At 44.0% G+C, this 15,693-nt stretch overlaps 1 protein-coding gene across 3 annotated transcripts in view; it reads left to right on the top strand.

Annotated features, from left to right (window-relative positions):
- Nucleotides 1-7,511: 7,511 nt before the first annotated feature.
- The window catches only part of COASY (Coenzyme A synthase), a 194,725-nt gene continuing 186,543 nt past the window's right edge, over nt 7,512-15,693 (top strand). The window contains exon 1 of one of the 3 annotated variants that reach the window (XM_078645376.1): nt 7,512-7,641. Coding sequence is in view for 1 of the 3 variants with exons in the window: in XM_078645375.1 (XP_078501501.1) it covers nt 7,671-7,726 (56 nt within the window). In the remaining 2 variants the exon portion in view is untranslated. Of the gene's footprint in view, nt 7,727-15,693 lie in introns of all 3 variants that reach the window. The other 2 variants (XM_078645375.1, XM_078645377.1) reach the window with 2 other exon arrangements.

Below are 15,693 nucleotides of genomic sequence, written 5' to 3'. Positions count from 1 at the left end.
TAGGCAACTTGATATTTGGTAGCCCTACCGGTCATACTTGTTGGAACACACATCTGTAAGTTCTCCGACGGAACAGGGCACTAGCCCTGAGTGAGACCGGAGTAGCGGAGTTACCTCCTGGAGGTAGGACAAAAGATGTAGATAAAAGAATGTGTTTCCATTTATTCATGACTTGGGCATTTAAGTTGTATTATGCAGGATTGCGAAGTATAAGTATGGATCAAGAAAAGCTGAATATGTCGAGCATGTGTCTTGAAATGTAAATCTTGTAATTTATGTAAACTTACAAATAAAGGTTTATGAAAAAAAGCTATGGAGAAATACATTCCCTCTATCTTCCACTTTCCAAATTGAAACGGATGCTATGTGTGAAGTAGCATTCTACTTGCTGAAAAGCACTTCAACGCCTAGACCGAGGTTCTCCCTCTGGAGAGGCCGGGGACCCACTGTGCTGCGCGATGTGCCTATTTCAGCTACTGGTTTAACTACGAGCTCGTCAAGCAGAAACTCTGGGAGCGCTCGTGCACAGAGGAAGCCAGTTTCATGACCAGCGTCACAGCTGGAGCTATCTCAGGGACTATTGCTGCAGTTCTCACCCTACCCTTCGACGTGGTGAAAACCCACCGGCAGATTGCGCTGGGAGAACTGGAGACCTTAAGAGCCTCTGCACGAAAACCTCGCACTTCTAGGTTGCTGATGCAGAAGATTCAGGCAGAATCTGAGAGCCGCGGGCTGTTTGCAGGGTTCCTGCCACGTGTGGTCAAGGTGGCTCCCACCTGCGCCATCATGATCAGCTCCTACAAATTCGGAAAGACATTTTTCCAAAAGCTGAACCAGGAGAGAAAGCTGCGGAGCCTGCGAAGAGATGTGCGGAGAGAGGTGCCTGGTCTTAACCAAAGCCGTGAATGGAAGGGGGATCAAGCTAGACTGAGGCTCTCAATTGTCTTCATGCATCACAGAGCAGAATCATCCAACGTCACCTCTTCCCTTCTGCAACATCAAGCACCAATAACTAATACATCACAGTCTGGTACTCCCTTCAATATCTGAAGTCTGTGTGTGGGTCTTATACTCATGCTGCAGCTATTGATGTTCACCTCTGGAGCCTTGCACAACATTAAGAGGCTGTAACTACTGCATCAAAAAGTTACAACTGGGGCCTTTTGCAAAATCAAGAGAAAATAACTAAAACTTCACACATCGGCTGGGGCACAAAGCCGCAGCTGAAGACCTCTGTAGTCTGGGATTGATCCTCCGGTGACAGTGGCAGGGACATGTATTTACATCTGGAGACTCCCCCCAGCTCGACTCGCTGCCTCGTTCACAGCAGTAAAGAATCAATATAGTGGGACCGGCGCCCTACCTGATCACCACGCAACCTCAGGGGCAATGGTCAGTAATAATACTCAGAGCCGACGCTGCACATCATCGGCTGTGGCTGGTGGGGAATGCTACCCCTTACAAAATCGCTAAGTAACCTATAGAGGGAACGACGCTTCACTGGAGGAATCACCGGAGCAGACCCCAGTGTCATGCTGCAACTCGGGACCTTCCAGCGAAGTTCTACAGTTAGTGACCATCCACAGAGGGTTGCCCAAATCGCGGGGGACGCACCCAAGAAATTGAGGTAGATGTCACGCCTGATCCAGAAAAGTGTGACGTCCAATATACAGAACACCCTCGCAAATACCAAAATGGGGAAGCAGTGGTCTTGCAATTCTTCGCTGCTACCGTCTCTAGGTAGAGAACTTGCCTGGGACCAGAGCGCCTATTGGGACCCTGGGGCAGAGTAAAATGACCAAAAAGGCAGCAATGGAGCTAAGGTGAACAAGGGGTGGTAGTGACCACTACCTAATCAACACACAATGACAATCTCTGAGCATACTCCTGATCCCCTTCCTGACAGCGGATTCCGAGCACTATGTCTGACGGCCGGTGGAGCTGCTCTGTTCAGCTATTGAGGAGATGGGCCTTGGTTCATCCCCTGACCGTCACCTACCCAGCCGTACTTTGGGCACAGTTTTTCTCCCCATCTCCCTGTCTTGCCCACCCCCCTCCCCCAATCGTATTTCTGTGACTCTGCATTTTCCTTGTCTCCTATCTATCTGTTCCTATTCAGCATTCTTTCGTTCTTTGTCTACTTCCTTGCTCCTATCCCCGCTCACCTGAATCTTTCCCCTTGCCTGCTTCACCGCCTAACCCCCTGTCCTTTTATGCCCTTAGACTAAGCACTCCTTCTCACCTTTTTGGGGAAAGGTCCAAGATATATTCGCTGGAGACTCAAATCAAATCAAAAATATCTTTATTCAGATTTAGGTTATAAATCCATAAAAGTCACACACATACATATAACAAATACTCAGCAGTGAGAAGACATATCAGACTAATATTATAATTACAGAAGGAGAGCGGGTCCATTGAATACATTAAATATCCATAAAATATCTAGATTTCACAGTAGACTTTAAAAAGTTAACAATAAAATATATACAATCAATGGGCAATAGTTGTAAAAACATCAATGCAGGTCTGACTTGTTTAAAATTATTTTTCTTTAAAATTGGTACCAAGAAAAGTTTTCTAAGATCAGAATATAATGGGAAAAGAAACATAAAATGTAACAGATCCTGTGGGGACTTCCCATCACAACTACAAGGGGATAGCACCTGACCTCTGGAGGTCACCTTTGGTCTAGCCAGCAAAAGATGGAAGGTGTTCATCCGTAGCCTCGTTCATAAAAACCTTTTGTGTGAGGTGAATGTCCCCAGGAGATAGGGTTCTACAGAAGGAGACGTGATAAGGGGAAGATAGGCCCGGACACATGGTTTCATAGACTCCGCGGCCTCCCTATCTAGTCCCTTCTGGATCTGAAAAGCAGTCTTGATCAATACAATGTCCTTCTTTAAAATAGATTCTGGGTTGGTAAATAAGATACCCCTTCCCAGTTGATCAAAACTCTTTTTAAGTAGCTGAACCAGGGAATTCAGGCCATGTTGTCAAGCGACATGCAATCTTTAAGTATTGCATGAGTAAGGGGGATATCCCGATTGAGCCAGCATTGCAGCCAAAAGATCAGGGGGCGCATTGTCACAAGGTCACACAGATAAGGGACCCCCAATTCCTCATGAACTACTAGATTTGGAGTACCCTGGGGGACACACAGTAGTCTTTTTAAAAACTTATTTTCCTCAATCTGTAATGACTTAATGGGGTCTCGCCCCCAAAGCTCGCTTCCATAGCTTGCTATTGCTATACTTTTGGCTCTATAAACCTGTAGCATGGCTCCTATAGGTTTTTTTCCCACCTTTGAGGCAAAGTTAAAGATTGCCGCATTTGCCCGGGCCATATCCCCTTTTTTTTGGATCAAGGGGGACCATTTTAGCTGGTCATCAAAGAGGACTCCAAGATATGAAAAAACATTTGTGCTAGGAATTATATCACCACCAGATCTATACTGAAATGCCATTTTAGAACGTTCTATTTATGTTTAAATCCAGTTTTGTCATAAAATCTTTAAAAACATTTAATAGAGTTTGCAAGCCAAGTTCTGTCCTTGCTATGAGAACAGCATCACCTGCATAGAGCAGAACTGGTATACCCCGCTTCTCAATATAGGGGAAGTCTGCTTTGGATGCCACCAGGTTGCCTTCTAAATCATTAATGTAAAAATTAAATAAAAACGGTGCCATTATACAGCCCTGTCGTACCCCTTTCATGATAGGGAAGTCCTGGGTAACCTCCAGCTCCTTGGTGAACCTTACATTAGCGATTGTCGATGAGTGCAAATCTCTTAAGAAAGTCACAAGTCCCACATCAACCCCCTTTGCCTCCATGGACTGCCATAATTTAGTTCTATTAACACAATCAAATGCGGAAGACAAGTCCATGAAGGCAAAGTGAATTGTACCGGGATGCACTACCGTATATTTATTAAGGATTAAATATAAGTTAAGACACTGGGCGGTGGTCGAACACCCTGGGCGAAACCCATACTGACAGTCAGATATAATCCCATTATCATCTGTCCAGTCAGTTAGTTTTTTTAATACAACCTGTCCCACCACCTTCACTATCGAATCGATAAGGGAGATTGGACGATAACAACAGGGGCTATTTCTATCACCCTTCTTGTATACTGGCACTATTGTTCAACATGCCCAAGATTCCGGGCACCCCTCTTTAATAGCAGCATTAAAAACAGACCCTAGGATGGGTGCCCAAAACTTGGGATCAGATTTAAATAGATCAGGGGGGATCCCATCTGGCCCAGGTGCTTTGTTGGAAGTTAAGCCTGCAATTCCATCTAGAATCTCGTTTTGGGTAAAAATAATAGCTGGATCATTATCATGACCTTGTGTCCCATTGGTATGCACGAGTGGGCTATCAAACATAGTTTTAAAATAGAGAACCCAATCCCCTTCACTTATATGTGCCACCAAACCATCCCCTCCATCTGGTTGAAACAGAGGCCCGTTTACAGCTTGCCAAAACCTTGAGCTGTTTTTTTAGTGTGCTCGTCTATCAACTCCTTCCAGGCTTCATCATTCATGATATCCCTACGGTTAGCAAAGGTCAGCTTGTAATCATTTCTACAGGAGCGTACCTCTAGTTGATTTCTAGGATCAGTTGACAGGGCCTCTCTCAGGCGTTTGGCTGCTGTAGTGCAATTAGTGTCGAACCACCTCGGTCCCTGATTGGCTCTATTTCCTTCCTTTTTTTGTCAGCATATCCTCAATTTTTGTGGTCATGACAGCGAAAGCCACTAAGATACTACCCGAATCAACTCCTTGTGTTGTGCAGGTAGCTATTTCCCCCAAACAATGGTTCCTCACCTGGTTATAAAATAAATCGGGTGAAATTAGAGACCCCCTTAACCTGCGCTTACCGTCTGTGGTCGCTGGAGACGCAGCATACCCGCTGAGAGTCCACAGCGCCACGGGAGCCACTCACAATTGAGGTATTGTATGACACCCCTTGCCAAAGCACTCCCTCTCCCCTTTTTGGGAAAGGATTCAGTAAAGTAGGCCTTGGAGTCTCAGAGACCTCTCCGAGAGAGTCCATTGCGCTTAGGGAGCCTCTCGCAACAGAGATGGGAAAATTATACCACTCCCCCTGGGTTCACAGCTTACTGGACTTTGGGCGCTGTTTTGACTTGCCTACCGGTTTGTGTCCCCGTCACCCTCCCCCTCCTGTTGCCGTGTCTCTAATCCTCACCTCCTCTTTCCCTCCTCCACTCGGTCTACTTCCCCTGCTCCTACCCCCACTCCCTGGAATATCTCCCCTTACCAGCTTTCAACACCTAGCCTCCTGTCTTTTTGTGCCCTTTGACTAAGCACTCCTCCTCTTCTTTTTAGGGAAAGATCCATGTTATATACACTGGAGTCTCAGCATACCCGCTGAGAGAGTCCACAGCGCCAAGGGAGCCACGCACAATTGAGGTATGGTATGGCACCTCTTGCCAAAGCACTCCCCCTCCCCTTTTTAGGGAAGGATCCAGTAAATAGGCCTTAGAGTCTCAGAGACCCCTCTGAGAGAGTCCACTGCGCTTAGAGCCTCTCGCAACAGAGATGGGGAAATTATACCACTCCCCCTGGGATCACAGCTTCTGGACTTTGGGCGCAGCTTTGACTCGTCTACTGGTTTGTGTCCCTGTCCCCCTCCCCCTCCTCTTGCCATGCCATGTCCCTAACCCTCCCCTCCTCCACCCTCTGTCTACTTCCCCCTGCTCTTACACCCCCCCCCCCCAACTCCCTGGAATATCTCCCCTTGCCAGCTTTTTCCCCTACCTATATGTTCCTTTTTGTTGGTCTCAACCTTACTTGTAACTAAAATGGACATGCTCCAATAACTGTGTAACCTTTGAAAAGGCATAACCTGCAATTTATTGTCTGATACCCATGTAGAGCGCTCTGATACCGCTGGGTCTAGCCAGCGCGATATATGAAACCTTTAAAAAAAAAAAAAATTAAATAAAAATAAAAAACAGGGTTGGATTGGGCTTTAAAATTGGCCCAGGCACTCAGGCCACTTCTGTTCAGGCCCACTGCCCTGCTCAATATGCATACATTAATGGGTCAGCCCAGCAGGAGAAAGGGAGCGACACCTCTGCCTGTTGATAAAAGGGATTAATGAACGCCCATCTGCCTCCAGAAAGGCCACTCAGGGCCTCACTGGGCTGCTGGCAGCATCGAACACAGAAAACGCCCAAATCGGCCACCAGGCTGCTCAAAAAAGCCGCCTACAGCTGGGATTCCGATACAGGCCCCTCGGGAATTGACCGCTATACCAATTCTCTGCTAAGGAGCGCTGTCATACTGTGCGCTGGGATGAAGTAACATTGTAGTCCTTCTATTTTTGGGAAATGTCCCGGTTTTTTACTTTAAAATTCTGGTCACCCTAATAACAGGACTACATACATGCCAACCCTCCCGATTCAGGCGTGAGACTACCGATTTGAAGGCTAGTCTCCCGCCTCCCGATTCCTGCAAGCAAAAACCCGATTCCTCGGGGTTTGTTGACAGGGCTTTTGTGTTAAGTGCTAATTTTTCCAGCAATAGTCAAAGTGGCCATGCAGGGGCTCTCGATGGGGTGAAAAAACAACAAAGGGTCATTAACAAGGCAATAGTCTTTTGAAGACCTGTGAAGTGGGGGGGGGGGGGGGGCGTGTGTGTGCACAGGAAGCTGTTTTCGGCTGGGGTGTCACACAGGGGCGGGGGGGGACAACACTTGCATCACCCTCTCAGCCTGCCATTGCGCTCCATGCTTGTAAAAGGTAAGAAAAAAACGTACATTTGTGTTTCAAATGTCCAATCCTGCAGCAGCACACTTCCAAAGCCCATACACGCCAGTAACCCGATTTGAAGCCCCATTCTCCCGATTTTTAAAAAAAAATCTCCCTCTTTGCTCTTCTGAAATGTTGGCATGTATGGGACTACCCAGTCAGTGAACGCTAAAGATACCACACGTGCCTCAGCCAACTAACGCCACGTGCCCTTGCGGGCCGTGCCTGCACAGGTAAGGTTGTTATGCCTAGCCGGCCAAAGGCCAAAAGGGACTGGCCGGCTGTAACTAATTAACGAATCGCGACGAGGTCCATACACAGCGAAAGTCTCTTCACCTGGGCACTTCCTCCCATCTCCACTCGTCCCTCCCGCTCTCATATCTAGCCAGAAAGGTAGGTGCCGGCAACCAAGCCTAACCCACCCAGTTCATAGCTAACTCGACGGGGCTCGAGCTAAGCCTCTCATTCTCATGTGCCAACAACCAGACCTAGTCCACCCAGTATATAACTAACTCAGATCGACTGGCTGGAGCTCGAGCTAAGCCATCTCCCTTCTTTCGATGGGAGCGAGCGAGTCGACGCCAGTCGATTGCGAGACGACGGCTTGGACAACTCCACAGCCAATCGGAACGTCGGATGTCTGTATGACGCCGTAGGAGTGGCTCAGGCTTTCGCTGCTCCAATCCTAGGTTAGGTTACGCATTAAGAAGCACCCACTCACAGACGACTTCCAGGACCAATGTATTTTCTTCCGTGGGATGTCTGCTATGCGACCCGGAAGAGGTAACCGTTATGGTCAAATGGCAGGACAAGATCAGCTGCAGGTGACGGACATGAGGTTGAATTTACGGACGGTCCGTGTAAGTAGCGGTCAGATTGTCAGTGCTACATGGAGTACAAAGCTGTCAAACTTGGGCGAGCCCACGCTAGTCACGCTGAGTTCCTGTAAAGCACATTGGTCGTAGCTAGCCCCATTCTTTTATTGCTTGACATCTCACCGTACCTAGGCGGTCAATGAATACATGTATTAGGTGCTCACAGGACATACATGAACTCCCCAAATAAGAATTTACTTTAATCAAATGGCTTGGAACTTGGCGATGTATCAAAATCTCTATAGAGAAGCTTCTTGGATTTTATAAAGCAACAAAGCACAACTGTGTTGTCTTAAACATCTCTGTCAACTAAATAAGTTTTGTAAGATGGTTTACCGGCTATGATGCATAGGGCACAAAGTGTTTACGATATCTTTGTTCGGTTTTAAAAGTATAAATACAAAAACATTTGTGAGAAATAATTGGCAGACATTAAAAAGAGAGAATACCATTTATATTATTGATAATGTAAAAAATGATACATCAGGATTGCCATTATTGTCTTTCATAAAAAATGGTTAAAAACAAGAATACTGGCCCCCACTCGCGTATGGTTTTACCTAGGTGTGTGATTGCTTTCTGACGCGCCTTCAACTTTCAGGAGTTAATCTGCGCGCAGAAAAACTCTGAATAGTTCCATTTAAACCAAGTTCACCAGATGTGACATTTAGTGTGCTAGTGAAATCTTCACCTAGATTTCTTATGTGAGTCGCTTGTGGAAAAAACGTTATTAATCAATCTCCTAGAGAAAGCTATGGCAGATCCATTAGTGTCTAGTAATTACAGACCCTTATCTCGACTGCCCTTTCCAGTTAAAATCTTGGAAAGACTTGTGAACAAGAAACTGTTAAATTAATTGGAATATCACGCTCTGTTATATTAGGTGCAATCTGGCTTCATCCTCACAGTACTGAATCCGCACTAGTGCTGGCACTGCCCGAGCTGCAGATGGTGGTGGATTGTGGTCAAACAGTGGTCTTCGTCTTACTTGATCTGTCGGGCCGCCTTAAACACAGTTAATCGCAAGGCTTCTGGAATTGGGTATAAATGTTCAAGTGCTTTAGTGGATACAATCCTATTTAGATGACAGACTGCAAGCCATAGCTCTCTTCTCGATCCACATTTAAAGCAGTGGAACATGGTGTATCCTAGTGCTCCACACCACGACCAACTCTTTTAAAAAAAAAAAATATCTACCTACACCCTATTGTAACTCTTAATATTAGATCCTTTGGTGTTAACTTCATCTACCGCACAGATGGCACACTGCTAATTCTTACTTGGGACAACTCTCGGCCTGAGTTATTGGACACACTTCACAACTGTGTAAGAGAAGTCTCGATCTGGCTAAGTAGCAACTTCTTAAGGTTTAATGTAGATAAAACAGAAATCCTATTGCTCAGTGTTGCCAGATTGGGCTGTTTCCCCCACAAATAGGTAATATTTTTTCTCTTTGTACGTGTAAACACTCCTGTTAGATTGTGTAAATTTGGCCAACATTTACCCCGGTGTGCGCAATATTTGAAGAATCGGCAGCGCTGTCAGATGCTCTGCAGTTTCAAGCAGGATCATTAGGCTCTGTGCTACCAACTGTTTTAAATAAGGGGTGACACTCATTCATAGTGCTAAAGTGCTACCAATGACGGTCCTGCTTCATGTTGTTGGCCTGCCCCTCAGAGATAGTGGACTAATGTTGTTACAAGGGGCAGGCCTGCCATCATTTACATTTTTAAAATTTTTTTGAATTAAAAGTTCCTCGTGCAATGCGGAGTGCTGTTGACTTAGAGAGAGGAGGAGTCAAGGAGGGTCATGGCACGTGGGCTGGCCAGCTGTGCAGCCTGCTTCTGTTGTGTGCGTGAGAGTCCATGTGTGCCCAGCAGTTTTATTAATGGTATGATAAGATTAATTATCTTGCCAGAAAAATCTTTTTTTCTGTAGTAAAAAAACATGAAATGTAGTCTCTGTCTATTGTGAAGTGCTTGCTCTTGTGTTCTGGGACAAGATTCACCCTATGTAACATTACCAAGGTTAAATATTGACTTCTGACACAATATTAAATTAGATTCTACTGGTTATCTGTGCTCTAATCTCATCCTCCTAGAGTTTAAGCAAATTGTTGAGGTTTGATGCTAAAAAAAGAGACCTATCTAGTGGTCGTATTTCATAGTGTGAAACTGGAAAATCTGGGATCAATCCCAGCTTCCCTCCTTGACTAAATAGTAGGATCCTGGGAAAATACTTTATTTTACTTACTCTCTTGTTTTTAGGTTCATGGTCACGTACACAAGCACAGGATGTACGCTGCACGAAGATCTCTTTTGTGTTTAATTGCAGATAATGTTGCGCTATCTATAGTAAGGATCTAAGCTACATATAGGCTCCACGTGATTCTTGACTTGTTTCTTAGGGCCAGATATACAAAGATTAGGAATATCAACTTCCTAACTACGATTTCTTGCAAATCTCAATTTGGAAATTGCTATTCCTAATGTATGAAACTCTTTTGAGGTTCATTAGAGATTCTGAAGGGCTTGCAAATAGACCTACCTCAAGCATATTAATGAGGTAGGTCTCAATTTGCTACCCAGTAGGATTCGCTGCCATCACAAGGATGGTGGCCTGCTGCTGTCAGCAGACCACTGTGTCTGTAATTGCTTTTAACCCCTTCGACGCTCATGACGAGCTGGGCTCGTCATGAGGTAGCCTCCTGCTACGCTCATGACGAGCCCAGCTCGTCATGAATAATGGGTTTTTGTAAAGAAGAGCACAGGAGGGGAATTTCGCTAGCGCTCATGTGGTTAAATAAAGCAAACTTTTTTTTTTTAATGCATCGCATATTCCTTAAAGGAACACGCAATGTGTTTAAAAGGGGAAAAAATGAAATGTTTGTTTCATTTTTTAACCCCTTCGCTGTGGCGGCTATTCCGCCGCAGCGCTAAGGGGGTGGGGCAGCCGCGCGGCGGTTCCGTGCTTGTGACGGACCCGCTCCGTCACGGCTCGCGGGTGAGCTGTGCTTGTGACGGAACGGTTCCGTGACGGCCCCGCCCGTTCTTTAGAACGTCAGCGCAGGCGCGGAATTCGCGCCACGCAGGAGCGGCGGCAGGGCCGTGACGGAACCGTTCCGTCACCAGCACAGCCCACGAGCATGGAAGAGGTTAAGAGTAGGTTGTGGTCTGTGGGACCTCTGCATGCTTTAAAAAAAATGTTTTCAATAGTCTCAATTTAGGTACTTTTTCTCATATAAGAAAGGGTTATTTTCATTTTTTAAATGGTGGTGAAGTATTACAGTTTTGCGACCTGAATTCTGTTGCTGAACAGTAATCCATACCATACCGATTTGGAATTAGGAAGGGGTGCCCAAACACTTTTCTCCAAAATACTCAATTACAAATGGAAATTGCGCTTCACTTTTTTATACATCAGCAAAAGTATTTCTTTGTTCGTAAATGGACCGATTCTGTGAACCGGGACATTTGCGATTGAAAAAATGCTTTGTATATCTGGTACTTAGTTCATTAACAGTATTTTCATTAGGGCTGGGGCAGGAATGTTTCCCAGTTCTTGTTTAAACATTTTCATATTTAATAAATACATCTCGATGCAGTCGTATAATTTGAGCAAAAGTAAAATGCTTCCATATGTTAAAAAAAAAACACATTTTTTTTAATTGTCAAGGCACCATATCATATTCTAACATTAATTTTGTTGCATGATGTACATGCACATATTTTCATGTCTTGGTTCTGGCTAGGGCTGCACACCTCTATTGTAAGTATATCTTTCAGTAAGTTGCTGCTTTTAACACAGAGATCCTTTTGTTATGAGGGTTTGAAAAATCTTAAACATTTTACTAGACCTGCAGGTTTAGTAGCTTGAATATTCTACTCGACCTAACTGTAATGTGCTTGACCCGTGAACTGGTCTCAAAATGTGTGATCCTAGGCAAATATTTTGTCTTATGGAGCCACCTTTTTCTTTATTATCACATAAGGGAGCACCTTCAAATATGCATATTCACTATTTCTGTTCTACAAAAAACTCTTCATTTGATTGACTGAATGTTTGCTCCATGGCTAACAGTATACCAAAAATCGAGCCCATATATATGGTACACATGATCCCTGGCTTGCCTCTTAGTTCACTAATTGCATTGTCATCTGGCAGGAGCAGCAATAATTCCCAGTACATGTTTAAAAACTCACTTTTCATAAATATATTACTAAAGCATGATGCGGTAGTGCACTGTCATTTATAGATAGCATATTTTCCATTGAAATGGCCACATAACTTTCTCACCAACGTAGTTTTACTGATAGTACATAAACAACGTTTAGAAATTTGGGTTTTTTTACCAAAATGTTTAAAGTTTGCACATCACCAAGTAAAGTGTTCTAATTTGTTTTGAACCTATAAAAATATTTTTTTCACCTCAGAATTACAAAAATGTGTCTTCATCATTAGTGAAATATATTTGAAATGTTTGAATAATTTTCTTAGCTATTTCAGAGTTGTGTTAGAAAAAAACCTGACATCTTATAGCCTTTCATTTCACATGCTTTGCACACTTCAGTTGTCACACAGTTCACTTTACAAAATCCTCTAACTTCAGTCACATAAAGCGAAAAATAAATATAAAAAGACAAACTGACTTTTGACCTCTAGTCTCTGAAAGCCATCAAATATGACAAGATTTAAATTCATCTTTATTACTCTTTGACTTTGTGAGCAATAAAGATGCCTTTAAATCTTGTTATCTTGTCACATTTGCTCCACTTTCAGAGACGGAGGTCAAAAGTCAGTTCGTCTTGCTACATTTACTTTTTGTTCTGTGACTGAAGTTAGAGGATTTTCAGCTAGCCAGAAAGGGTGAGTAGTCCCTAAAAATAGCTTGTCCTGATTAAATCTGTCTCGACAATGCCAGTTATTTACAGTTAACATTTCACAATCCATCTAATATAGCAGAGTGAGGCATGACCTAACATCAAGGACTGCATGTAAACTGATAGGCATGGCGTTAGAACCTTGTTTTATGCTCAATCTTATGATATTTCAAGGTGGTTAAGAAGGGTTCATTTGGATAGTTAAATCTTATTAGCACACCCAACTAGAAAGCGTTTTATTCGTGACTTTGTTTCTAATGCCTAGCGGGTTGCATGATTTATGACTCCTACACATTATAGCCCTCATTGTGCACATGCATAGTAGTGTTTTAATTTGCAATTGGCATTTATATAACCATTGCTCTATGCACCCCCCTGAGAGACCAAGGTGCATTTAGTCTGAACACCTTAATTACCCACTAGCAGATACTGTGAAAAAGCAGTACTGACTTCAACCTCGGGCCTCTCAATCATACCCATCATAAATGTCCACTCGCACTCTGAACTCGCCCAGACTTGAAGGTGACTCATTTCACAATTTGTACTATATTAGTATGTTTTATGAAATAAAACTAGAGAAACACATCATCTGGAAAAAGGAAATACTCTTAAGGAGGACTGCAGGAAGTAAAACACATGAAATTTAAACATGGACTGCTTTTCTTATGTGAAATACCTTAGGGTTTTTACAGTCCTCATTGGGAAATTAAAGTTAAGAGCATGAATAATTGAAGCCTTGTTTTGTGATAGGTGTAAAGAAGCCTCATAAGATGGCCCAGGCAAGTGGTGGTATGAGAATGGGACAGAGCTAATGATGAAGGGGAATGGGATGGAACAAGAAGTGATGACAGTATCAGCAGAGTTGATGGAGTATTAGTTTTTAGGGTGTCGCCAAAAGTTCTGGGAAATGGGTCATTTTAATTTCTTCTCCAACAGCCTTGCCTTGCGTACATTTGTACCCCAAATAAGCCCATCTGCTCAGTACAAAGACTAGGAGCTTTAGTGTAGCCCTAACTGCAACTCAGTGGAAACAACAATATCCTCTATAACTTAGTGTCAGATTAAGTTGTCACCGGAAGGTCTTTGGAACAGAGGGCATGGAATTGGCCATATTAAGTGACGGTTTCTTTTCTGACTTCTTTACATTTTAATTGGAAAGGTGTGGAACTCTTGTCTTCCTGCATCAATCCTCAGTTTTCACATTATTACTTCACGTTTATGTAGACTTGTTTTGCGCGCAAACTACTTTTCAGATTTATCTGCTGCTATGTTTATTTTTGCTGTTGTCCCATACTTTCATTGTAAAGGAGATTTTTTTAATGTGGAATATCATCAGGCAAGTAGATAGAATGTGCGCCATGCCAAACAATTTGTGTTGTAATTACTTTAAGTCAGGGTGATGTTTTTTAATATATGGATCATTGTCTGCAGTTAATTATGCATGACCTTTTCAGTATACTTTTTTGGAGCCACATTACTGAAATAGCATTTATAGACCTAAGGTGCGTTATAATCTGCTCTTCTACAGTCAATTCATGAATGTCAGTTTCATGTTTGGATGGTGGTGTCAGAACTACAAGTTGAAAAGTCACAGTGGGGACTGGTCTTGAAAATGAGTAGTTATTAACACAGATGCACAGTTAACCTCCTCCCATTATCTGTATATTTCATATAATTTCGATAGATCCTTAAAATGGTTTCTGATTGACTATTGTTGCATAATTTGAGAGTTGCAACTTTGGGCATATTTGTGGGCTGACACTGGTCTGCTTTAGGCTAAATTTTGGCTTATACTTTAGCGGCATTAGGCTTGGGATGGGTCTCTAAATCTGGCAACACTGCCTATGCTGCACCCCAGGTAAGTCAGCAGTCAGGCTTCCCCTCAGTTTCTGTCCTTGGACGAAAGGCATTCGCCCGGATGCGTCATCAGCAGTACGCAATTTAGGGTCTGTCTTAATAAGAACGTATCCCTGGAGGTCCAAGTCACTCAGATGGCAGTGACACATTTTGCCCTGCTTTGCAATCTGTGAATAAATCTTACCTTTTTTTTTACCATTGTCTGCAAAAGCTCTTGTGGTGCAATCAGTGTACTTAAGCACTCAAAAGACTGAAACAGGTTCAAGCTATGGCTGCCAGACTTTCTTTAAATGTGCCTAGACAATTTTCTTCTTCCCGAGCTATGGTTGAGCTCCACTGTCTTCCAGTGAAGATATACATTGCTTTCAAATCGCTCTGCATTGTTATCAGAGTAATTCACGACAAACTACCCATGTTTAGGTCGAGCCTGTCAATGCGCTTGCGCATTGAGCTTGCGAGAGATAATAGGGCTTAACTAGAGCTTAACCATCGGGCGATTTCATGTAGTTCACGTGAACACAAGGACGCGCATTCTCGCCACATGCACTTTTTTAAAGTTCTTTCATTGGCTCTTCACTTTAAGTCCTCCCACCCTCTCCCTGTCCAGCGCGCACCTCCCCCAGCGTGCGCTCGGCCTCAGGAAGGCATTTCTCCTCCCCTAATTATTCACTTCACTTCGCGTTTCTACTCCCCCCTCCCAACTTTCACTTTCACGGCCGCCAGGCTGTGTCTCGCGTTTCTCCAAATAATTTTCATTGCTTAGCCCGTTCAGTCCCTCATCTATGTTTTTGGCACCTTTCCGGCCCCGATAGGCTTTCCAGTTTCCTGCACATATAAAGACGGCAGTTTCCATCCGCTTCCGTCTATACCGGCCGTTCCTTCATCTGAATCGGACGCCTAGTTTGAGGCCAGCTGAGAAAGCTGATGTTTTCACACTTTTCGCCATTATGCCGGCTGCTTGATATTGTATATGTCCTGTTTTATATAACGTCCTATTTGGTACATCGCCCTTTGTCAAGCTGCCGCGCTATCTCGGCCTCTTCATTACTCCATTGCATGTTTTACTGCCCTGTACTATTTGGTAACCTTCGACAGCCTCTGCATGCTAGTTTTGTTTGAGGTCACCACAGGAGCCCACGGAGCTTCAAAATGAGTGCTCTCACCTTCGGATTGGTGTTGAGCCCTCCCCCACCCTCCGAGCACAAATGCAACGTTTCCCTCAACCCACCCTCCAACGTGCATAGAGTGGGCAACCATCCATATCCTTACCTGGAAGAGGGGAAACTTTTAAGCCCTTTTC

This window comes from Lissotriton helveticus, chromosome 5_1, assembly GCF_964261635.1.
Source record: "Lissotriton helveticus chromosome 5_1, aLisHel1.1, whole genome shotgun sequence".
Taxonomy (NCBI): Eukaryota; Metazoa; Chordata; class Amphibia; order Caudata; family Salamandridae; genus Lissotriton; species Lissotriton helveticus.
Note: the sequence above shows the minus strand (reverse complement) of the source record. Positions and strands in the feature narration are given on the sequence as shown.